Here is a 26,125-nt window from a genome sequence, read left to right on the forward strand (position 1 = left end):
CATTTTTGCTTTATGGCACGAGAAGTGTTTGTGAAACCGAAGCGAAGGTGCTGCAAGGATGGGCCATGTGGAAAAGAGCGATAGTTACGTGCAGTGTGAGGGTTTGGAGTGTGAGGGGTGGAAATAAAGGAGAGGAGAACACTGCTTTCAAGTAGTGCTCGAGGAAAAACAAACAGAAGCGAGTGCAGGGTGAGTGAAGGTGAAGGAGTCAGTGCTGAGATAAAGAAAAAGGGCAGGAAATGCACATAGAAACACCTCCACCAAAAGTACATTTGCAAAAAAGATTTTAATTGGCATTGTTTTTTAATCATTCTTGGTTCAATTTACAGCTGTTTTTATTCATTCTTGTCAAAGGTAAACACATTTCATTGTGGTTGTCTTCAACATCGGTAAATGCTTTTCGCCCGCCTTCCCCCCAAAAACCCCCTCCCCGGAACATAAACTAACATTACAGAAGAGCACATTCTCTCACACACACACTTTGCATATTCAGATCCTACAAATGACTCCTTTAACGGTTACGAAATTTCTAAATGCCACATACTTGAAAAGCGCGGACAAAACACATTCTGCATACATACGCACCAGTGTGCACACATATGTTTGTTCCTCTCGCACACTCCCACGCAAAACACACACGCCTGTGCACCCACACGCACGCACACACACACACACACACACATTCCACATCCGGCATGTATTATAAATATACATTACAATGCAGACTCCCTTGTTCCGCAAATGCAGCAACTTGAGGAATGCCGCCCCTCCGTCAGCGTGGGCTCCGTCTGTGCATTCACAGTTGGTTTATGACATGCTCTTCAGCAACATAATCTGGTTAGCAGTATCTGTTACATGAGAGTGGGGTTACTGAGTGTATGTCCCTACTGATTAGTCATAACCAATAACCCTCTCTTGGTGTCAGGCTGACTTACATCTACTTTATCTACACAAGCAAAAAATGCTGCAGTAAAAATGTTCACTCTTTTAAAAAAACGGAATAAAAAAATGGCACAATAGCTTATTGAGCAAAGGCCTACGAATGCACACTAATAAATTAGATAAATAATATACTTTAATGTTAAAACAAATACAAAAGTAAATAAATTATGAAAAAAGCACAACATTGTAATTTGATTAACGCCAGCCTACATTGTCCTGTATTACAATATAAAAAAAGTGAACTTATCCTCCTTACTTGCACATTCACACGTTTGTTTGTTTTTTCTTCTTTTTTCTCTTTTTTTTTTAACAAAATGGCGGCAGCGTTACTTTGAGACTCAAAGCACAATTTCTCCTCAGGCACCTGCCGCGCTTTGGCGACTGTATGGGGTTGTTTCCATGGTGACCGTGTGACTGCTGTAATGGCCATCAGCGCTGATTGGCTGTGAACCTCTCAAGTGGAAAAGGAATAGACAGGGTCGTCTAGGAGATTAAAAGGAGGAGGGGGCGCTTTCTGTTGAGAGAGAGTTTTTCTTTTTTTTCTACTTTTTTTTTCATTTTTTGGAGAATTGTAAATTAGTGGCGTTCTGAATGACTGTGCTGATTGCTGCGAGGAGAAAGGTTTGACATCCGGAAAATCTACGCCAAGTGCTGAAGGTAAACGCATCGGAACAAAACACACATCTACCACATCTACCACGTCTAAGTGCCGTCAAATTACTAGTCCAGGGTCTGTATTTTTCTAGGGTTGTTACAGTGTGAAGGCAGGAAATGCAGACAAAAGACTAGTTCTAAGAGGGCACTCGCTACCTTCTAAGAAACGCAGGCTTTGCATCTGTACCTATCACAAAGCCAGGGGTATTTTTGATGTCTGGGGAAAATGGATACTTGAAAGGCCTGTGGATATCCTCACAAAGTCTTTCACTTTTCTTGGGGCTCTTATTACCAGCAGCTCCTTTGCACCAGTGTGAACACATTCTTCAGTGTCCAGGCAGCAGTACTCATCGCTGACTGATCATATAAACATCCTGGTAAGATCAGTACACTTCCAGAGTTCCATCTCGCTCTTTTACTGCATCAAAAGTTAATGCTAAGACATGCCAGATCTGTGGTCCAAGGTCTAAAAAAAAAAATCCTCGTGTTGCCATCAAAGCTCACAGTTACTTTCATCAGCTGAACACAGGGCAGCTTAAATTCCTCAGGTGATTTGATATCCATGCTACAATAAGTGAGCGTAGTCTCATTATGTTTTCTCACTCACACCAGGCGTGAGAGCAGCTCAGAAGTCCGATTCTGGATATTTGGTGGCGGTTTCCACACCTGCATGAAAGGTTGTGTGATGTCCAACTACAACATGGAGTGTCAAAACACACTGGTGTAAATATGACAGCAAAAAGGCCTCTCTTTTTTTTAATTTAAAGTCCATTAAGCTAAGTTTTAGAATGTTTTTTTTTCCCGTGTCCCCTTGATTGTGGTTCTGTTGCACCTCTGCTCTATTCTCCCGTCGACTTTCGCATCTTCAAAAACTCGGTGGATACAAAGCCCTTTGAACAAGGCGGTCCAGCTGTGCATGAAGTGTCACCTGGGGACAGGTCGCTAGGACAAAAGGACGGCGGACACGAGCAGCATCGCCACGGTGAGAAGAAGGCGGTCGCGTGATGGGCTGCTGCCGCTGACGCTTTTCTCCAGCTTGGGAACTTCAGGGTTAAATTCATCTGGGGAGCAAAACACAGAAAGAGGAAATAAGAAAGTGAGGAAGTGAGGGGACAAGAGTGAGAAGAAAAATACTGTGTGTGTGTGTGTGTGTGTGTGTGTGTGTGTGTGTGTGTGTGTGTGTGTGTGTGTGTGTGTGTGTGTGTGTGTGTGTGTGTGTGGCAGACAGAAGGAAACGAACCATTACTCCATTATTAATTCATCAATCTAAAGGTGGTGTGTGATGCATGCAAATTGTGCTTTTACATATGCAGAGAAAGAGACATGATGCAATTATCAACAAACCACCAATTATCATCAGCTACATATGGCCAGTTCCCCTCTGGGATTGGAAATTAAAAACACTTTTGTTTCTGATGTGTTTTCCTTTTTTCATGCGTTCCTCTTTCTCACACTAATGATGTTTTTATCCTAGAGGGATTTCAATCAAACCAAATTACTATGGCCTTGCCATTGATTAGACACAACAGAACATTAGCTGGAGGGGGAAAGATGGAGAAAGAGCTGGGAGAACACATTTAGTAATATTCGGCAAAAAGTGGATTACACTGAGTCATTATGCTCTGTCTCCACATAATGTTTCCTGTTGTATCTAGAGGGTTATTACGCACCAAAATAAAGCAAAATCAACCAAACAGGACTTACACATCCATCACAGATATATACAACAACCTGGGCTCGCTGCACTGAGATGCTGGAGAACCTGTTTTCCTCTCTGAAGTTATCGATCTCAGTACAGAGAGCTGCAATTTCTTACTGACGTCAATCATATTATCCGTCTTCAGACAAGAAAGAGAGATCTAGTTGATAAGTATGAATGAGTGAGTTTCAAGTATGTCTCATCTCAAAGTTTACACCAGAGGTGTCAAACTCATCTTAGTTCAGGTTCCACATACAGCCCAGTTTGATCTCAAGTGGGCCGGAGCAGTAAAATCACAGCATAATAACCTATAAATAACCACTACTCCAAATATTTTCCTTTGTTTTAGTGTAAAAAAAATACATTCTGAAAATGTTCACATTTAATGAACTATCTTTTACCTGAATTTTTACAAGAAAAATTAGTGCAATTTCAACAATATTATGCCTCAGTTTATCATATGTGCATTACAACTTACAGATCACAGAGTGTCTACAAAGGCACAAAATAGTTAGCGGCAGGTATCTGAAACTCAGCGACATAGTATTTCACTTTATGGTCAAAACAGCTTGAAGATGTAGAAATGATTTTAAATTTAAATTTATTTCCACATCTGTCTAGTAATCCTGAACTGACACACAATTAAAGAACAAGGTTCAGTTCTCCCCCACCTTGTAGATGTACAAAATTTATACATAAAAATATAGAGAAGTTGTCTCAGTGCATGAAGTACTTTTGTACTGAAGCTGCTGACTGATATTATATTGCACAATGTTCAATGTCTTTAAATATTTTCACAGCGAGGATTCATTTTCACCTCTGTAATTTTTACACTTTGCAAAGTCATCCTGCGGTCCAGATTGGACCGTGTGGCGGGCCGGTTTTGGCTCACGGGCCGTATGTTTGACACCCCTGGTTTAGACCCTTGAGACGTGATCTACTGATGTTTAGTTTAATACCCTAAAAATCAAAATGCAGAGATGAAAAATGTTTAGACACAAGAAATTTTTGACAAATTGTGGCCAAAAACTATTAGAAATCATATGTTTGTCTGTTTAAATCCCAAAACTTTTACTTCATCCTAATGTCTCAGTGCATTTAAGGTCAGAAGACACTGTTTAACGTTAAACTATACTCAACAAGAAAGGCATCAAGTTGAGCAAGCGGGATGTGTTCTTCTGCTCTGGGGTTTGCCACATGTTATGGAGACGGTAATTAGCTGCAGGTAAAAACAAGATAGCAGATAACAGACCGAGACAACAATCACCTGACAGGTGACGTTTGATGAATGTTCGGAATTTTGTTCATGCTGTCTCTGTCTGAAAATAACCATCTAACCGCTCTGGTTTGTCTTGGCTGAGTGCGACTCTAACCCACGTCACGGTTGTTCTAAAGGAACACAAGGCTTCTGTCTGATGCGATGACACACAACACTGACATTCACACCACGGCGCACCAGGATGAAGTCGAACATTAAACACCGAGTGAAGGCAGGAGATAGAATATAATCTAGGGCTGCCTCAGGTAAGGCTAAGAGATCACAGCAGGGCCCTCACACCATGTGGTTTTTCTGTCCAAAATGTTTTTGTCAGGTAAAATGTGCAGCCAGAGACCAGGAGACATGTGCTGTCCCTGCACAAGAACTGGATCATTCCTTACCTTTACATCAACAAGCACATGCCACAACAACTCGGCGTCCACTGCGGCTTTGCATGTGAACTGATTCTCACAGAGTTCTTGGTTGGTACCGAAAGCTCCGACTATTGCTTAGCTGCACATTACGCACCTTTTCAACACCCCTTGCTATTTAGAGAGGCTCGGCCCTGGGAAGACGAATGTGGGGGACGTTGGGCGCCTCAGGCCATAACAAGTTATCAAAGGTTCACAGTATGACACCTAACATCACAGTACAATTGTGGGATACCGCAATCAATTTCCAAGCGTACAATCCGGTGCAGTCTCGTCTGTATGGGGTGTAACAACAGACGGGCACACAGGGTAGCTCTCCTGTCCACAGCAAACCGCCCAAGGCATTTACAGTGAGATAAGAAACATCAGCGCTAGACTGTCGATGAGTGGAAAAAGGTTGTCTGGTCTGATAAATCTTTGTGCCAGCTATACCGCAGCGCTGGTAGACTCACACTGAGGCGTAAACAACATGAGGCAATGGACCCATCATGCACGCCTACAGCTCCACAGGTTAGCGGGGGAGCTGTAATAGTGTGGTATTCAAACGGTTCTAAACAGCAATCCACCGACTGTTTGCTCCCAATAAAACCACTTGTTGCAATTAGTGGTCACTCTTCAGCCATGAGTAATCCTACAAAGCACCGACGTTATCATGCTGTTAAAAGTGACCACTGACGGCGTTAGCTTTGGCGATAAAACGATCGATAGACTCACTTAAAAGCATCAGATGCAAACCACCATGAAAGCACACAATGAAAACGCACGATTAAACAGATCTAAAGTGTGCTCCCTCCCTTTCTCAAAGAGCTTGTCTTATTCTTTGATAATGGAGCCCATGTACAATCCACCATGCAGGTGTTTTGAAGTACGTGAGTCCAACCACAGACCTCCCTTGGTGGAGACTGTGATCACTGGGGGCTGGAGGTTGTCTTTGCAAGATGGGCTTAGGGGTCTAAAAACACCCACGACCAAGTGTCCTGCATCTGAGGCCTGATGGACTTGATGTTGGGGTGAGCGCAGAGGTTAGTGCATTATCTCTGTCCATGACACCCAGTCCAGGCCTGCCACTCTGGGCTTTAACCTTAATGCGGTGTGGCAGATTCACCCTTCACTATAGCTCTTGCTTTCTTTACTTAATTTGTATCAAGATAAGATCACTACTGAAGTTATATTTAATGAATTTTTGTATGTAAATTTGTGTAACTGTACCTGGGTAACTTGAAAGAGTGGTCAAATTCAAAATAAACCATTTTTTTCTGTTGGGAATAAAAGTAGGTCTTTAAAAATGATCAATAATGAGCAAAACCGGCTGAAATAAACATCCATGCATTACCTATACACCACTTATTCCTTATTAGAGTCGCAGTGGGGCTGGAGTCTATCCCATGTGACTCTGGACAGGTCACCATTCTGTCACACGGCTACACATAGAGCCAAACAATCACTCTCACATTCACACCTACAGACAATTTACAGTTACCAATTAACCTCAGCATGTTTTGGACTTTGGGAGGAAGTCGGAAAACCTGGAGAAAGCCCACACGTACAGGGAGAACATGCAAACTCCATGTAGAAAGATCTCGTGAGGGCCGGGACGCGAACCGGGGATCTTCTAGCTGCAAGGCGAAAGTGCTAACCACTAAGCCACTGTGCAGCCCTGAAATGAAACTTTTATCGTAATATTTTTCTGCTATATCGTCCAGCTCTAGGTTAGCTAGCACCATGGTTTTGAATCTCTGAACTACTGCCGACCCCTCTCATATGTTCAGTGATTTACATAGGACTAGGTGTAGATTAATAATAATAGGGATGTCTTTTCTGGTAGCTAAACTAAAAATGGAATAGAATCTAAAACATGCTCTTGACTGAAAGTCCACTGACGAACCCATTAGACCACCACATCCTACCCTCCCTGCAGACTTTAGCATCTCACTTGATCTTGGTAAAATGGCATGTGATTGGACAACGTCTCCCGTTAACAGCGGAATTGACTAAAGCCTGAAAATGGAACCCAGTGGAGATGCATAAATGTAGTTTCCCATCAGACTGCTTGAATTATGAAAGATAAGTTATTATGGAAGTTTGTTCCTGTGAGCCAAAAATAAAAAAACAGCTGTGTAGCCCAGTTTTAAGTTACCCACTATTAGCAACCACCTCAAACAAATAAAAACAAGCCCACATGTCATTAGGTTGGTGGTATATTGTATCACACCTCTACTGTCTGACCCGGCCTACTCTAACCCTTCCAATCAATCCTCACAGACCTCATCATCTCTCCCCCTCTCTCCACTCCCTCTGGCTGATACAATCAAGCATCTGCCGTGTCATTTCGGTCTAATTATCAGTCTACACGTCTGTCATTAGGCTGCTACTAAAGCATGGCAGCTGTTAACTGCACCAAAGACGGTCCATCATGTCTGTGAAGCAGCTTTTCAGTTCTTCTGGTCGCTGAGTTTACAGACTGCACATGTTGGAACAAGTATTGTGGATTGCTTGGTGCCACACAACCATATTTTCTGACTAACTTTGAGAAAGAAAGAAAAAAAAACACAGAACAGATGTCAAGTTATACATTTTAAAATGATTTGTTTCCTGTTGTTTGTTCTTTTTGGCCAAGTAATTTATGTTTCAGCACTCCTCCGCTGCTGCAGACACTCAGGTGGAAAATGTTTAAGGGCAAGCATGTCACAGATGGAAGAAAGTACTCTGCAATAGCCTACACTATACTTTTGCTACAAGAAAGCAGAAACTTCTGATTAATTCAAGCACGACAAAGCAACACTTTTTAAATTGTTGCAGCACATTTGTGGAAATATTGTGAGCACTTTGCTAGAAGATGCTCTACAAGCAGAGGAGAAGAGGGCTGCAAAGGGTTTACAAAGTCAATATCAAAATGGAAAATTTGGTCATTTAACATTTCCATGGAAATTTGTTTGTGGTTTGTGTTTTGCAGTAGGCTCAACAAAGTATTTGCTGAGATCTGGATTCACTATTTTATGGTTCAAGAAAAACAAGGGATCTGACAGATTGTAAACAAGCCAACAGTGGGCATTTTCATAAAACTGACTAGTAAGCAGCGCTTGCACGCAGATTGCAGATGGTAGCAGCATCTCATTTCACAAATAATATGATGCGATGAATGTTTACAGCAGGCTGGGTGATATTTTTATACAGCATACAATAGAAGTAAGTACACCCCTGTGCAATATCACTTAAAAGTCTAAACTGTATCACATCTCGGTAACAGCAGGATATCTAAGGGTCATCACAGAATTGGAGGACATTTTACATCCCACCCATCAAATTTCAAATAATCCATGTGCAAAATACCAAAACATGCAGTTGTTGTGTGAATGTACTTTCCTTGAGACCAAATCTAAAAAAACTAGGAGAAAAGAATGTTTTAAAATATTTTTAAAATACCAAATAAGTCTGGAGTTTATCCTAAAATTATATTTTTCTCTGGTCCCATCCCTCTGATGACTAAATTGAATATCAAATTAAACTGTTAAAATGAAACCTAAACCTCCTTTTTTGGCATTACTTTTTTCATTGATGTCTCTTGTAATTGTGGGAACATTTTTTTTTAATCAACATAATATTTTAAATAATAATTATTATGCATGGAATGTGTGTCCCACAACAACCCTGTTAGCAGAACCTTTTCAGCTTGTAGAAGAAGAAGAAAACAGTGAATCACAAGAAATGCTGGAATTAACATCATCAAACAGTTTTCCAAAAGGATGGTAGAGCAAAGCTATGTCCTCTCTTCTATTATTCAGATTTTCAGAACACTGTCAGCCTTGATTGAACGTCTCACTCTACCTCATATTATCAGGATCAGACTAATTCTTTGGACTGTTTTCCATCAGTCAGTTTGTCCTCTTGGTCAGCAGTAACAGCAGCTAAATATCTAGCTTCTACTGCTGAGAAAAAGATCACATTAGCATGGATTAGCAACCCTGTTACTGTGATTAGAGTAGGGTTAGCAAACAACACAGAAAACATGGAATAAAAATGCTACCATTGATGTGGAAGCTGAGCCAATCAAGCCTTTGATAGTTTATTACCTATTATTGATTAATATGTTGCAGAAAATTGTAAAAGAGAAGGATAATTTTTCAAAAAATTTTGAAGCCCAAATGTCCTCCAATTCTGGAACGACCCCTAAGTTGAGAAGAAAAGTGGTTCATCTCATGACTCTTCAAAAACAAATACTTTAGTGAGACAATATGGAAAATCCAGACTCTAAAGTAGAAATTCAGTGGAACAAAACTGAATACAAGAGTGATTTACAATTAGCCTAAAAGCATGAACATGGTTGTACAATGACCTGTAAACACCAGAACTGTCAGTTTTGGATCTATGGGCCCAAAAGTGTCAGAAAAATCTGATTGTGAGAAATTACAATTATGAAAAAGGATGCAGGAAGATCAGTGACTAACTAAAATCAGTGGGAAAATAGTTGCAGCATTAATCAGGAGGTACAGAATGAATCATAGTACCACTAATTAAAGCTGCAATGGTCATTTTCCTCAAATTTAGACATCGTCCTGCTTGTACAAACTAACTTTGAACTTGGCACTGGGATTATAAATGGAAATCAAGTTTCTATGGCAGCTCAGGGGGTGTGAAGAATATTGTATAACATTAACTTCTATGGACGGCATTCAAGATAACAACTCCTGCTTGCTGTTTGCCACAAAACTGTGACAATGAACTTTGCTAAAAGCATAAAAAGAAGCCTGATAAATGTTGAGAGCACATTCTTGGTTCAGATCAGACCAAGATATATTGTTCAACTCAAATGGTGTCCAGCATGTTTGGCGTGAACCTGGACAGGACTACCACAGTGAATGCATAGTCCAGACAGTGAAGCACGGTGGTGGGAGTGCGATGGTATGAAAGTGCTGAGAGATGACATTTATAAACCACACTGTGGACGTCTACGAAAATACTGGTTGAAAAGATGACTCTCAGTCTGCAGAAGAGGAATATACCAGCATGACATGATACAAAGTGCACTGCCAAAATCACACAAGAGTTTCTAAAGAAGTAAAAAAAAGAAAAAGAAAAAGTGAAAAGCATGACCTGGACAAATACGCCACTTGACCTGAAAGAAACGGAGCATCTCTGGAGTTTTTAAGAAAGTTACAGCAACACAACCTCACCAGCAAAGAGCAGCTAAAATAAAGTCTTTGAAGAATGACTGAACATCTCTGCCATTTGAGTCTGTCATCAAAAATAAAGACGGACATACAAAATATTAACAATAAGAAGAGATTTGAATCTCAGTACTGAAAGGTTGCAGAGATTTTACTGACTTATTTTTAAATTTTGAATGAGAGCAAACACCTGCTGCGGCACCTAAAAGTAATGCAATTCCTGTAAGGTGACGCAATGTTGAGCATTAATTTGACATTTAGGCCTCTACCTTTTATCCTCTCTTCCAGGGAGCTGCAAATTTATCTAAAACTTGTACGTTTGTCTTTCTATCCCGATTATGCCCATTATCACCCATATAAGAGATGGTTGAGGCTAGAACAACAAGATCCGAGCTGCAATATCCTTTAAAACGCCGGGTTAAATAAGGAAAATGTGACGTAGAATCGAAGCTAATAATAGAGTAACGAGGTTGACAGCGAGTCCAACCGTATGCAAAGAGAGATGGAGAAATGTGTTGATGCTGAGCCAGGCTGTGGGCTGGTCTGGTCCTGAGGGTGAGTCAGAGAGTGGGTGTCCAGCGGTCTGCAGGGCCATCGGGGCTAGGAGATGTTTTAAAGCATGTGTGTGTGAGTGCGCAGAAATCTGTGTGTCCTCATTTTGTTATCCCTCCAAATGTATTCAGCTAAATGCATCACAACGCTGGAGGCTATGATTTTTTATGATTCCCTGCCAGTGTGCTGCTTTTTTTTTTTTTATATTAAATTCTACGTAAGCTCCAGCCTGAGTTACTGCTGAGCAATTCGCCCACCACTGAGCTTTTCTTTCTTCCTCTGCCCCCACTCCGGTTTTATCTCTTTCTCTGCCTTCACTCGCTTATCTGTCCTCCTTTCTGTCCGACCCTCTCCCGCTGCATTTCTCTTTCGCTGCCTCCTTTTCCTGCCTTTTATCTCTCTGACTTTCTCCGTCTCACTTTGTTTCTCCCTTCTTTCCAGCCTCCCCCCGTCTCTCTCTCTCGCTGAAGGTACTCGTTGCTGATGGCTCAAGAGCTCTTTTCATTCTGTCTCTGCTGGTCTCAGTTTCCATCTCAGGCAGGTCACACTCTCTTAGCCCTCGTCACAGACTGCCTGCAGCTCCCAGAAACAAGCACGCTAAATGATTCCCGGCAAGAGGCCTTTGTTTGAGATGGGGATGGAGGAAAGAGAAAGAAAAACAGAGGCTTTATGTAACCACTCAGCTGCACAATTGACTGGCTCACTGACATGGTTTCTCCTTAAATAAACATGGACCTTTCATTTCTTACAAGACCTCCACTGACCTTGTGGATGTTGCACGGTGGAAGAAGGAAGGGTTCACCTGCCTGCGAGTGTATATATGTGAGGCACATTGTGGGAGTTTTGGGTTCTTGATGTTTTATAGATTACTGCTTTTGAAGTTTGGAGAAGAATAAATGGGCAAGTTGCTAGATACAGGTTTTAAAGCTATCTAGTGGGGAAAACAAAGGTGGAAAAGTACTATCAGAATATCACTAATGCCGGACATTTTCAATGCAATGTTACCTTGACATGAAGCAGTTTAGGTCTTTATTTCATTTTGATTTTATCCTAAACTTCGATCTTAGGTTTCCTGTTTTGCCTTGTTTGAATATTTAACACGATTTTATTCCCTTTTAGAAATGCTGCCTGACTATTAACATGCACAGCACTGTAGTCAGCTCAGGTTTTCTTTAAACATGCTACATAAATAAACTTGATTGCATGTGACGGTCTGACTAACCTGTTTAGTAGGGCTTTGATAGCGTACTTCAGTGCATATACATTGAGCATGGAATCAACCCGACGCTAGTGCTCTCCTCTTTCACTGCTCCCTAAATTTGAAATCTGTATGCCTCACTGTGCGCAGCTCATTAAAATCATTTTTATGTAAGATAACGTGAGGTCAGAGAAGGCTGTGTAGCATCATGACTGAATTAATGCAGCTGATAGAGGAAACAATTAATCTTATAATGACACTGACGAATGAACGGTATAATAAGGTCAGTAATGGGGCCAATTCTGCCTCCGTTTAATGGCTCACTGCTTCCACATTGCTTCTTGTGGTTATTATGTTATCAGAACCAATAGAAAAGATGGACAAAACGCCAAGAATATGACTCGAGTTGTTATAAAAATTAGACACAAGGCCTTTTCAGACATGGGATATGTAGCATTGTTGTCAGTTTGTTAATGTTCCTCACTGCTTCATTCAGACCCACGACAGCAACTGGAGAGAGCCACTGTGCAAATAACTAACATTCTAGTATATTTATCGGTTCCTAAACACCGATAATTCTGTCAATGCATACTGATAATCTAACCTCTACTGTCCCAACAGTATGACGAAAATATCCCAGCAGTTGTGATGGAGCTCAGGACTTAACTGCAGCTGATAAACTGCGACTCACAAAAGCACACAATGCCCTTTACTGTTAGATTCTCATGATCCTGTCTCCATGTTGGGGATAATTTATAATAATAAATAATTAACAAAGCTACTGCTGTTTTTCTACACGTGTGAATTCAACTCTCTCACTTTGGAGATGCTCATATGGACCCTGCTGCTGTCTTATGCTGCAGGAATGTAATTAACTCAGAGGAAAGACTCATCAGCATCAGGAAGCAACAAACTAAATGTAACCCTGTAAACCACACTGTTGCAGAAATACAACATCAGTTTTATTTTTAAGAAATGATTATTTTCTATTATACATATATCATGTTTGCTAATTTTTTTCCTATATTTGTTTTATTTATTTTTTGCTCATTTTCTTCTATGTTTGGGTATTTATATATAAATGTATATTATTTTTTGTTTATTTTTTTCCTTTTTTTTCTATATTTGGGTCTTACAGGGTTTATTTAGTAATCTAACCTGTCAAGCCATTATTGCAGTAAAGCATTTTTTTCTATGAACATTTCAGTTTGTTGTTGATTTGAATATTTTTGGTTTGGTGGTTTTCTCTGTGTTTTTTTGTGGTAACGTTTTTGGACCTATATTGTTGCTGAAACGTGGAAAAAGTCTTCGTCAAATAACTTCATACAACCTGACATATGTCACTTGTGTGTGACTTGTGCCATGTTGAGAATGAAATGACAATTGCAACTTTTAAACACAAAGTGACCAGGGTGCTCATTCAGACGTGAAGCTGACACACTATCGGTAATATCAACAGAAAGAGCTACATGTCTGAATTGCTTTCTTACACAAATGCAGCAGAGCATATGTAAGACAGCAGCTACTGTGTTCACCCATATTGCACAACTCCCAAGACAGCAAAGGCTTTACTCATCATCCAGTTATGTCTTGTGGACTGTCTTTTGCCAACCATAGGTTAAAAAACTAAATGTTTTTCCACATGATTGGTACACAAATCAAGCTTCCCAGTCTTCCAAATATTGACCAGCAAATGGCAATCGACTGCTGCTCACTTTAAGCAACTCAGAGTCACTCACCAATGTTGTGTATTTTGATGTTTGGCCTGACCGTGTAGTCGGGAGAAGTCTGACTGGAGTCGTCATCCGCCTGGGAGACTGAGAGACACACCACACATCCACAAAGACAGGGAGGCAGAGAGGAGGGTGAGGAGGAAATAAAAAGGCAGTGGACAGAAACAGCAACCATGGAGGGAGAGACAGAGAGAGACGCAGACAAGGAGAGAAACACTCCATTAAAACGACAGCACTGAGGAAAAATGTGCATTTTAGGCACCATTAAATTGTGTACAGTTACTGCAGGACATGGGGGGGGTTAGTGTGGCCCCGCTGCAGGAAATTGTGAACCGTGAATCCAGACTCTCCCATCTGAAGATTAAAAGCATTTGGAAGTGGTGGACAGAAATTATTATTACACTTACTGTTCGTCTAGACGTGGAATTACATCCAGCCTGCACTGCCAAATTATCCGTGACTGAACGATGTGTGGGCTCCCTGATGTGTATATGTCTCTTTTTATACTTCTTCATAGCTAAATATGTGTGTCTGTGTGCGTCGCATAGTTAAGAGGATGAAATAGCACTAGCAGATCATGCGGGCAGAAGCTAGCAGCAATCAATTTGCAGCTCATTGCAGATGTAAAGCGAAAAAAAAAGATCACTTCTCTTTTTTATCTTAAAGTCTTGCAGGGGTTAAGGGTGGAGACGCACACAGAGAGAATGAAAACAGGGCAGCTGAGAGGTTTTGATAGCAAGCTGTTAGAATGACCTTGCTAAGCAAAGGTTGTGGATTGTAAACTGAATGCACCCACACACACACACACACACACACACACACACACACACACACACACACACTATAAAAATTTACTACCATGTGCAGACACACACGTGCTCAAAACTCCTACAGTTGAAACGCACACACAGAGAGAGAAGCAAATGCAGGCGTGGTAGACACATCAATAGATTAGCAGTGACACTGGGATGGGGGGGAGGTGTTAAGGTGATGTGTACACAGGGGCTGACACTGGCCTGAGTGTGGGATGTATTAGTGCTGACAAGGTTAGAGGAGAGAGGGAGGCTTTCAGCACTGGGCTGCCTGATCAAAGGCCTGCAGGGGAGAGAGCAGGCTAGCAGGGTAAAAATAACACACACTATACAGAGCAGCAGGCTTCAGAGAGCAAGAAAGAGAGAGGAAGAGATGGACAGGGAGGGAGGGAGGGTGGTCAAGAGGGAGGCACGAGGAGAGTCGAGGGCAGAAAGAGCTGGATCTTGCAGCTGAATCAATTTTTTTTTTCTGTTGCATCTTTTGTACGCCTTCGCAAGAGCATGTCATTCACAGAGAGAGACGGAGCATTACTGTAATAGCACTGACAAGGAGAATAACATTAAGCCATCACTCTCAAAGCGCTGCTTCGAGGGAAGAGACGCCATCATCAAACCCCTTTGCCAAGACAGCACGAGGCAGAAAAGCCTCTCTGTAAGATGAGAATGTCAGATCTTAGTTTTTCTCTCTCTCTCTCTGTTTCTCTCTGCCTCTTTGTCTCCGTTTCTCTGAGTGTTTGTGAAAGAGATAGGAGGAGAGTGGAAATAAAGTGACACCGAGAGAGAGCGAGGAAACGGTGTAAAATGAGTGGATGCGACACCGAGAGCTGAAGGAAGAGTCGTGGGGTCTCACCAGTGGAGCAGCAGACGAAGACCCTCAGTCTCAGGCAGCTGTGGCCGTGGTGGTGGGTGGGGGTGGCTGCAAACAGAGAGCAAAACACACACAACATGTCAACCTTGTGCCCTCTGCAGGCCGCGACGCCCTCCACAAGCAGCCGCCCACAACTGCAGCACTGCAACCCAGCAACCGCCTGTCCTCGGCCGAACTTCCAGAATCAATTAGGGACACCCACACGCTGTCAATACATGTGGGTGACAGCAGCTGCAGTGAAAGCTCCTCATTATAATCTCACATCAAAATACTGGCTGTGCAAGCTTTTTCTGCGATCCATCACCGTGTTACCCGGCCTGACTCACAGATGTAGTAGTACTCCTGGCCCACGTTGAACTCGTAGCCCAGCGAGAAGGCGCTGTAACGCTGGAACTTCTCAGAGAACTTGATGGGAGCGTGGGGTGCGTGGGGCCGGTTGCACTCCCAGCGTTTGAAGCCCAGCTGGGGGTCGCAGGTGCGGTAGCCGCGGTAGCTGACCATGTAGAGGATGTACTGCTCAGCTATGACGCGCTCCAGCGTCCCCCGCTGGCTGGTGTTGTAGTGCGGGCAGTAGATGTCCAGGTAGTCGTTGACGCTGACTTGCACCGTGTATCCCTCCCTCCGAAGCCTGGATTAAAAAACACAGATAGGAAGAGAGATCAGACAAGTGGCTTGTTGTGATCATGAGGTTGCCAAGCAACCAGACACCCAGAAATCACTTGTGTTAGTCAAAAAGCACAGAGTTTCCTGGAAAATTGCAACTTGTTGTTTTGTGCTTTTGCTTGTAGGTGGAGATTGGCATCATACTGGTGTCAATGTTCTCATTTTATTTTGAGCAAGGAAGTGAAGAAGAACATTTCCCAAAAAAAGGATTTCTTTAACGTCTCACTTGTCTTCGGTTTTTATCAAGTATTGTTCAAAACGTAAAATCCTCTTGTTCTTTTATTAATTTGTTATATTTTTTTCCCCTTATCGATGCTTTCTATCATCTGATTGTCTTGTCCATTTTGTTACTTGTGGTATGAATGAGTGCGACTGAGTGAGCTGTTTGGGTAGGGAAAGGGTACTTGCCCTTTAATGCACCTCGGTTTCAAAGAAGACATTATTTTCAACTGTAGAAGGGTTTAATACATTTGAGGGATGACCACTGTTGTGCATCTGTAATGTCTTGCTATATGTCTGTACCCATCCCTTAAATGGAAAAAAAAAAAGGTAAAATCAAATCAAGTAATGAAAATTCACAAGTTGGCAAAGCTTTAATTCACAGCTACATGAATGAGGGAAAGCTGAAAATCTCACATGTATAAAACTTGAAGTGATGGTTAGCAGTTTTTTTATTAGAAAATGATTATTCAGTTAGCAATTATTTTTCTTCTGTTCAGCTAACAGATTAATTCATGGACAATTTCCACGCTACAGTCAACAGAAAGAGACACAGAGACCTGCAGGCTTTTCTTTGACACCTTTTTTCTTTGAGAAATGAGCTACTGGGCCAGTGGACGGCTCAACGGTTGAGGCTCTGGGCTGCTGATCAGAAGGTCAAACCCAAATGCTGCCGTTGTTGGGCCCTTGAACGAGGCCCTTACCCCTCCCTGCTCCAGGTTAGCGTGGCTGATCCTGAGCTCTGACCTCAACTGGGATTTCACAGTGCTGTAATGTATTTGTGTTCTTCTATTACATCTTTCTCCTCCCTGTGCATTTGAAAACACACGTTTTCTTGCTAAATGCCTGCCGGCAAGTGCTGAGAACCGTGGTGAGAATGATCATCTGCGCTCCCGTCTTTTTCCCCTCCTTGAGCCAGCTACAGGCCGGGTCAGTGAGGTGGAAGCAGATCCTGTCAGGGCCCATGTATGTTCTGGCCGTAGGGGAAGGTGGTCTGCACACAGGACATGTCATGGACAAAGCTTCACCTGGAAACTGCTGCTGTCGGACGAGCAGGTAAAGAAAAGCAGCTCTGAGGTCCAGCGCATGTATGTGTGACGTGCATGACGGCCTTCAGCTTCTAACACTGAGCAACAGAGGGGATGATGTGATATAATTTCACATACTGCCGCCATGCTGTTATCCTCACTGTTTATAATGCTAAGTACACTTATTATGTAAATTATACGGTCTGTAATTAGACAAAGTAGAAGTGATTAGAAGGGCTCCTGCAGGTGAGCTGATGAGAGGGGAATTGTCCTCGGCTGCAGTGATTTGTAACCCCGCGGCTGTAATGACTCGTTCACACCATTAGGTGGAGGTATTGTGCTGTTCTCAAACTCTCATCCACTGCACCCATTTTTTTCCTACACATTATTCGCTACACACACACAAACAGAAGACACTTTCACACACTCATAACCCTCTTTCACTGTGCATACATAGTGCCGACACACACACACACACACACACACACACACACACACACACACACACACACACACACACACACACACACACACACACACACACACACACACACACACACATATAAAGGTGTTTTCAGGCTCACACAAACAAGTGCACACGTTACTAGGTCAGGCCTCCAGAGAGATTATTACTAAATTACAAAACGAAGATCAGAAATGTCCTAACACCACCTCTCTCTCTTTCTCTCTGTCCTGCTATCTTTCTCACTGTGGTGATACATTTTTCTCCTTTTTTTTTGGATCCTCTCCTCCACTCTGATCTTTTTTTTCATTTCCATCCCTTCTATTCATTTGCGCACATGCTGAGGCAGATGAATATCAATTCTCTTAACCAGTGTTCTTTTCGTGGGCCATCAATCTTATCTGTGCTTTCTATCCCTGCTGCTCAGATGTGAGCTGACAGACTTTTGTCTTGCAGTGTTGCAGGAAGAGACAACACAGCTATGCTTCAAAGGGACTATATTTAGAGTTTGGGGGGTTGGAGGTGGTGGAGGGAGGTTGAGATGTGGGAATGGGGGGGTAGAAGATAGATAAAGAGGTGCAATGGGTGCGGGGTAGAGAGAAAGAGAGAGTGGTGGAGAGACATAAGATGAAAAGTGCGAGATAGAGGGTGCGCTGAATATGAAAATACGCATCGAGGAGAATCCTTGGATGCAAGTGGCGTGTAAATAAAGTCAGGGAGAGTCGCAGTCATTGAGAAAATAAGTGAGAGGGCAGGACGAGCTGAATGCAAGGAGGCAAGAACGTGTCTGTGTTTGAGCGCTAAATAGTGTTTATGGATGAAAGGCTGCAGGGTTCTACAGAGACAGTGCAGCAGTAGAAGCAAACTTGTCAGCAGTGCATTTGTACTTGAACATTTGGTGCCTGGAGAGACAGGAAAATACGCAGAAGAGGCCTCTCAAATGGACAGTAAAGTCTTCTTTGGTGCATCCATGTAGATCAGGGGTGTCAAACATGCGGACCGCGGGCCAAAAGCGGCCGTCCGAAGGTCCAATCCGGCCCGCAGGAAGACTGTGTAAAGCCTGTGAAATCCCAAAGTAAAACTGTAAATTTAAAATAATTTCTAGACCATGACAAGTTGTTTTGATCATAAAGTAAAATACTAGATTGTTCATTGTTCTTTTGACATGTTGTCTCGTGTTTGTAATATTTTGTCTGACTCCTCATGTTTTTGTTGTTTTGTTTTTCGTTTTTGTAATTTTGTGTTTCCTTTTTGTCTCGCTTGTATTTTTTGTCTTATTTTTGCCTTTTTGTGTTTTGCTTTATTTGTTGTTTTGTGTAGCGTTTTCGTCGTTTTGTGTTTTTTTTGTCTTGCTTGTATTGTTTGTCTATTTCTTTGTCGTTTTGTTTCTCGCTTTTGTCATTTTCATCTCGTTTGTGTTATTTATGTAATTTTTTATCTTGTTTGTGTCCATTTTTTGTCCCTTTGCAACTATTTTGTGTCATTTTTGTCTCTTTTTTGTTTTATTTCATGTTGTTTGTCTCATTTTTGTAATATTTTGTTTTTTGTCTTTTTTGTCCGACTTTTGTCATTTTGATCATAAAGTAAAACACTATATCATATATATTCAGTTACAGATACCTGTGACTTAATACTTTATGCCTTTATAGACACTCTGTGATCTGTAAATTGTAATGTGTAAATGATAAACTGAGGTGTAATATTGTTGAAATTTAATTTATTTTACTTAAGAAATTTCAGGTTGTTCATGATGTTTTGTAAAAAGATCATTCTTTACAAAAAAATTGGAGTTGTGGTTATTTACAGGTTATTATGCTGTGATTTTACTGGTCACCTGAGATCAAACTGGGCTGAATGTGGCCAATGAACTAAAATGAGTTTGACAGCCCTGATGTAGACAGAAGCTGGAGATAAATCTCCACCCGCCTCATTATTAATCCTTTTTAGACGCATCCACTGATTATTCCATAAAACACTAGTGAAAAGTTGACATTTACAATTTTTATGGGATATTTATTCTATTTCTTAGCATAGAATTCAAATAACTGTTGCCATTTCACTATCAAAATGAATCCGAATGTATTTTCTGCTCCGAAAACCCATCACTTCTGCTCTAAATGAAGACACAGCCCCGTTACTTTACTGTTTACTGTTTTGGTTATCACTTCAGCCTGATCAGCCGGAGTCACACAGCAGGAGGACCATTTGTTTCAAACACAGTCAGCAGCAGAGGAGGCTCGAGAAGAAAAGCAGGAGGAGGAAGAAGAATGACTGTAGGAAGAAAAGAAGGTAAGGTGGGGCTGGAGGCAGAAAAACAGGAGACTAAAAGGGTGGAGTGAGAAGAAGTGGCTGGCTGGGTGAGAGGAGGCGGGGAGTCCCTCTAGGTGTACGCCCTTATATAAGCAGTCCACTTAGTGGCACAAGACAACAAGGTTGCAGGGCAGAGAGGAATGGAGGAGGAAGAAGAAGAGGAGAAACAGAGGGAGGGGGTGAGAACAGATTTAATAACTTAAGGTGGAGGGGAGGAAAATGCACTGAGTGATGACAATAACAGGCACAGAAAAGGGGAGGCAGAGGCCCAGACAGAGACATAGCGCTCCCCAGGGATGAACATATATGTGGTAAAAGTGCATAAAAAAAGACTGATGGCTCTCATTCACACGTTGTCTCTCTCTTTTTTTTCTCTCTCTGCAGCCCCGCTCCCTCCATCCAACCCTCTTTGCACTGTGCATTGTCTCTGTGGCGGGTTTTTGCTGTCTCATCATCATTTTCCCTATGAGTGGGAGTGCACAGCTAGTTAGTAAAGGCTGCACAAGTTGGTGAAGACTGCCAGGGGAGGGAGATAGCAAGGGGGAGAGAGGAAAAAAAGAACAAGCATGGAAGAATGAGACAAAGATAGAACCACTGCACCTTTCACATCTGCGCTAAAGAGAGTCTTTGGAGAATACTGGCAGTAATAACACTGGAAAGGTACAGCACTGGAGGGGAAGACGTGAAAACATGCAGCGGACAGAACGTCTACGGAAAATCCATAATTCCCGAAGTAAAACATAAAACAGGCAGACGTCCTATGTAGGCAGTTTGAGGCAGCGCTAAATTTAAAACACACTAGTTACAATACTCATTTTGATGTTTTGTCAGCTCATTCATTGTCTTTGATAGAAGGCAGACACCAGTGATTTCTCTCTGCATTTACCAAAAAAGAAGAAATGCAACTGTGATTCTGTAATTATCTGTGTGTGCATGTTGTGTGTTCTGACCTGGCTTATTAACAGCAGTCACAGGTACATCTATGTTCCTGAGTCGTCTAGTTTTGTGTGTGAATTGTGCAGCTGGACTTCTGCAGAGCTGCTGGAAGTGAACTACTGGACGGTGAGTAAATCCCTCCAGACTGCAGGTCTGCATTCTTGTTAAAATTCTTATTCTCTACTGGGGCTAAATTAAAATTGTAATATGAAACAATCACAAAAAGATGCAATTATCCCAGTAAGACTCAAATATAGAAGAAAAAACTAACAAAAAAAAAAAAATATATATATATATAAAGCCAAATACAGCAAAAATAAAGTAAAACTAAACAACATAGATAATAATAATGACGATGATGACAACATATAAACCAAAATATAGAAGAAAATGAGCAAAAAAAGTAAATAAACCAAAAATTTTATATATATGTGTGTGTGTGTGTGTGTGTGTGTGTGTGTGTGTGTGTGTGTGTGTGTGTGTGTGTGTGTGTTCCACCAAATATAAAAAAAATGCAAAAAATCTAATAAAACTAAAATCTATAAATAATAATAATAATAATAATAAATAAACCCAAATACAGAAGAAAATGAGTAGATAGATAGATAGACAGACAGACAGACAGACAGACAGAAAATAAAAGTGATGTATTTCTGCAACAGTGGGTCTTACAGGGTTGAGTATATGCAATATGTGGCTATTGAATAATAGACTGATGCTGTATCTCAGCTGTATTTAATTCACGCAGATTTAAACTTTCAATTTATTGTGGCCAACTGATCACTTTCTAACCTGCAGCATATTTCATTCATGCGTGTCATGGTTCGACTGGCATTAGCCCATTTCTCTTCATTTAATAGCCCTGTACTTTTTGCAGCATGTCTGATCCAGGGTTTAAACTGTGCTGTAAGTTTTTTTTTTAAACAAATTCATGCCGTCCTCCTCATGTAACAGTTGCCGTTTGATGGTGGCTCATGTGATAAAGCTCCATCACGTTTTATATCTGCTACACAGTGAATACTGAGTTGAAAGCGCTCATCAAATTGCAGAAAATCTGTTAGAAAAATCCCAATTTGATCTGTTCTCCAAATCCTTCAGCCCTCTTTTGTACTAATACAAAAGATGCAACATGCAGTGTAGCATTGAGGGATTCAGAGTTGTTTTAATAGAGCTGGCAGCTGAGTTGCTGTTGAATAAAACAATCTAAAATTCCTTTTTCAATGAGTCACGGATTACAGTTTTCAAGTAACTTGCCCAACACTGTTTCTAAGTAACAAAAATGAGGAAAAATTTATTTCCCTCACTTTCCACATGAGCAGTATCAATCACTTTCTGTTTTGCTTTACTGAACTTAATACCACAACAGATCCAGGTCCTCTGTCATTTTCTTTTTCTGTATAATCATTTTTGCCAGATTGCATCAAAGGGAGAAAACAGAGGCACGAGCACGGCTGACTTTTCAGTGAAAATAACACCAGTGCAACTGTATTTGTTTATTTCTTCTGCGTCTCCTGACATGAAGGGGTATGAAAAGTCTAAACCCGCCGAGGTATTCTTCACAGTCACAGAAGTTAGCGCTGTTTGTTCTGCTGCAGGTTCGTCTTACATTACTGCCAGAGGCGCCAACTGTTTTCAGAAATCCATTAAAAACAGCTGGAAGAGACGAGTTGTTGCTTTTGACAAACGTAGTGCAACCAAAGAAAGTAATAGCGTCTGACTATAGAACGAAGCACTTGTGGTTTTCATAGGTATGAATGCTGATAGCTGCTGCAGAGAATAAAATTACACCATTATTATCCTTTTCAAATGCACATTTCAACAAGAGGCTCACATTTATGGAATTACACCAATGGTACAAGAATGCAGTTTGAAAGCAAAGTGGTTCCATTACCTCTCATAACCCCCATAGCTTTCAAAACCACATTACAGTTGGCCAGGTTTTACTTATAGATTTCGATTTTCTTGCAAAGATTTGGCCTCCTGCTTGCTTTGTGTGCTTGTACGTCTAGAAAGCAAATACAAACGAAGCCGTCAAAAATAGCGCAAAAGTGTCAGTATGACTTGATTTGACCCTCCTGTTGTCTTCATTTACGGGCACCAAAAATATTGTTTCTTTGTCTGAAAACAATCCAAAAATTCAGCAAAAAATTCCCCATATTTCTGAAAACTTGCGAAACCTTCAAGAAGAAAATTCCAATAATTCCTTATACATTTCCTTTAAAAGTTTTATTTTTAAAAAAAAGAAAAACAAACAAATTCGGCAAGAAAATTCTTGCAAGTATTTTCAAAAAATTTAGTCAGAATCTTCCAAAAATCCTAAAAATATCTAAAGTGACAACATATATATCAGTGAAATTTCTAATATTTTCTTTACGCACATTCACAAAAAAAATCCATTTTGTGAATGTTCTTAAAGAAACATTTTTTTTACTTCTTTTTTTCCACCAAAAAAAATGTTGAAAATGTGGACATCAAGAAGTTTCACTGGGAAAATATATTGTTTTTCCACATTTTCAAACTTTAAAACGGGTCAATTTGACCCGCAGGACGACACGAGGGTTAAAGAGAGGATATTTGGAGAGACGCCCACATTCTCCACACTAACGTGAGTAATCTATATCTCATTAACAGTAACACAGGTGTCTGCAGCATTCGTCATTATTGGTTTTCAATATGGCTGCCATGAAAAATTAGCAAATGGAAACTTTTTTGGTGAAGTAATTACGCACAATCCTGCACTCGCTGTGGACCTCTGTGGTGTTTCTGAGAGAAAGTCTGCGTTTGTGAAGCTTCCCTCAGTAAAGATGAGGTCAGCGTCATTGATGACCTTAAACACGCTCTCCGGGGTAATCAGCGACAGCCTCGTCGAGACGATAAACTACCGATGCACGAAATGCCGTGACTTAAAATTCCATTCGCCGATCGTCTGTTTACCACCAGCAAGACTCCTCCAATCGAGTCCCCCGGCAGCCACGAGCTAGACTCTGCTGTTTTTCTCTGTACCTCAGCACCCAAACTCATTACTCGTGCACGTGCAAATGACACTGACAACCGTCGCAGCACACACACACAAACACTGTATCTCCTGTGAGTCGTCACTGATTGAGTTAAAGCCGCAATTAACGGCCCAGTTTACAATGTTTCGATCCAAAATGGAGGATTGCGGGAGAAACAAGTGCTGAGCCAGTCGGAGGGAAGAGGCAGACGCTGCAACTCTCCTCTACTGCTATTAGACCACAGGGAGTCATCCTCCAGGTTTCCTTCTGTCCACTCCTGGTGTTGGGGAAATTGAGCAACATTACCTTTTCATATTTACCCATTCCTCTACAAACCTCCCTGCAGTTATTCTCCAGTCTCCCACCTTCTTTGCTTGCTTTGTTTTTTTAAAAAAAAGCTCTGCGACTTTTCTTTCCTCGTCTTTGGAAAGTTTCATGTTGTGAAGCGATACATGTTTAACATTCAGACTGAGGATGTATGAAAGCTCAGTGTACAGGTGTTGACCCCACTTACAGCACTATATAGTTGTGCTAAGTAATTACGAGTGTTGCTCAAGGACACCTTGACAGAAATTACCTTTTCAAACCAATCACCTTAACAGCAGCTTATTGATTCTAACCAATCACACGTCAGCCTTTCTGTTTGTTGCCTGACCTCAGTGTAGACGCAGCATGTTGTCTGCTGCTTGTCAAAGCTTTACTCCAACCCAGCTTCAACCTGAATATGATGCTTCCCCAATCAATCACTCGTCATTATAACCACAATCCATCATAAACTGCTCGCTCTCCGCTGTGCGGCTGAGAAACGCTGAAATGCCAAAGCGTTCAAATGAATTAATTATTTGGGTAATTAATACATTTGTGTTGATGTTGCACGGTCGTGACATTTCCACTGAACGTCGACAACAATGAGGTGAAACAGCTTCATAATACTCAAGACAGCGCTGGTGTAGTTTGACCACGCAGAAAGCTCCAGATTTCAGCTTTAAAGTGATATTTTATTGATCTCCTGTAAGTGAAATCTATTTGCTCCCCCCCTCTAAGTGAGGTGGAGGTCACAGTGCAGCATCAGCTAAAGAACACAACCAGTGGAGCTGACTGTTGCCGGCACAGGGGCTGAGAAATGGATCTTTGAAGTAAGTTAAAGGATGGGGTCTCTGCTCGCTGATCCAGCTGGCAAGATCAGTTGTTCGGTGTCTTGGTTCTTTCTTTGCATGTTTTGAATCACTGTTCCATTCAAATCAAATGCTTAACAAGAGGGGCATGGCACTGCGACCTAGCGGCAACTTCAGCTAGCAAAATATAAGGACATTTGACCTCCTGCATCAAAATGAAGGAACTGATCTTACACTCCTTGACTTAAGGCCAAGTTGACTCAAGCCAAGTCTTGCTCCAGATGTCTCTTTTGCAAAATGGGTGGAGAAAGCTTGAGGAAATGTGAAGTATTCGCCAATTTCGCAAAGGCAAATGCAGGTATGAGAAGAACACTCTGGCAGTAACCTGGATTTAGTCCAAACTAGTCTGAGCACCAAAGATCTCACATGATGCCAAACATAAGAGCAATTTAGGAGATAAAATACAATATGTCTGGCACAAATGCTTCTCTCAGATGTTTTTTGTGAAAAAAGTAATGAATCCTGTAGTCTACAAATAATCAGAAAACGGCGAGAAACCCCTAATCCCTATGAGACCGTCTTCAAATTGCTAGCTTTGCCCAAAACCCCCAAATATTCAAATTAATACAGAGAAAGACAGAAGAGGAACAAATCCTCACTTTTCACGAGCTGGAAGCAGCAAATGTTTGGTATTAGCGCTTGACAAATTTATTTAAAACCTAACGGACAAATTATTTTGTCCGTTTCCACTAATGATACACAAAAAGGTGTTTGGCATTAATGTATGCTCAAAATTGCATTTCATTTTTTCTTCTCGAGGACTCCTGCATAATTTTACCACTTCAGGCCTCAAAAAATAGTGCAATTAAAATAATATTAAAAGTGAAAGTCACCCTTCTCATTATACTTTAGGTGTGTACACCAATAGACACGACCTAAAAGACTGGTGGACTCCGGCCTGAAGCAAAGGGCATTTAGTGTTTGCTAGTTGGCTCGCTGGACATACTTGTTTGAATTGTAGCACGGAGGGGAACAAAACTGATCATGATCAACATAATAATGCCATTTCCACCCGCTCCAACC

General features: G+C 41.4%; 1 protein-coding gene across 1 annotated transcript in view; it reads right to left on the minus strand.

Moving 5' to 3' along the window:
* Nucleotides 1-267: 267 nt before the first annotated feature.
* The window catches only part of efna3a (ephrin-A3a), a 74,193-nt gene continuing 48,335 nt past the window's right edge, over nucleotides 268-26,125 (minus strand). Inside the window, exons 2-5 of the mRNA XM_023261097.3 lie at nucleotides 15,639-15,940; nucleotides 15,295-15,360; nucleotides 13,639-13,716; nucleotides 268-2,657 (exon numbers count right to left, since the gene is read on the minus strand). Of these exons, the coding sequence (XP_023116865.1) occupies nucleotides 2,539-2,657; nucleotides 13,639-13,716; nucleotides 15,295-15,360; nucleotides 15,639-15,940 (565 nt within the window). The 3' untranslated portion in view covers nucleotides 268-2,538. The remainder of the gene's footprint in view (nucleotides 2,658-13,638; nucleotides 13,717-15,294; nucleotides 15,361-15,638; nucleotides 15,941-26,125) is intronic.

Source organism: Amphiprion ocellaris, chromosome 15, assembly GCF_022539595.1.
Source record: "Amphiprion ocellaris isolate individual 3 ecotype Okinawa chromosome 15, ASM2253959v1, whole genome shotgun sequence".
Lineage (NCBI taxonomy): Eukaryota > Metazoa > Chordata > Actinopteri > Pomacentridae > Amphiprion > Amphiprion ocellaris.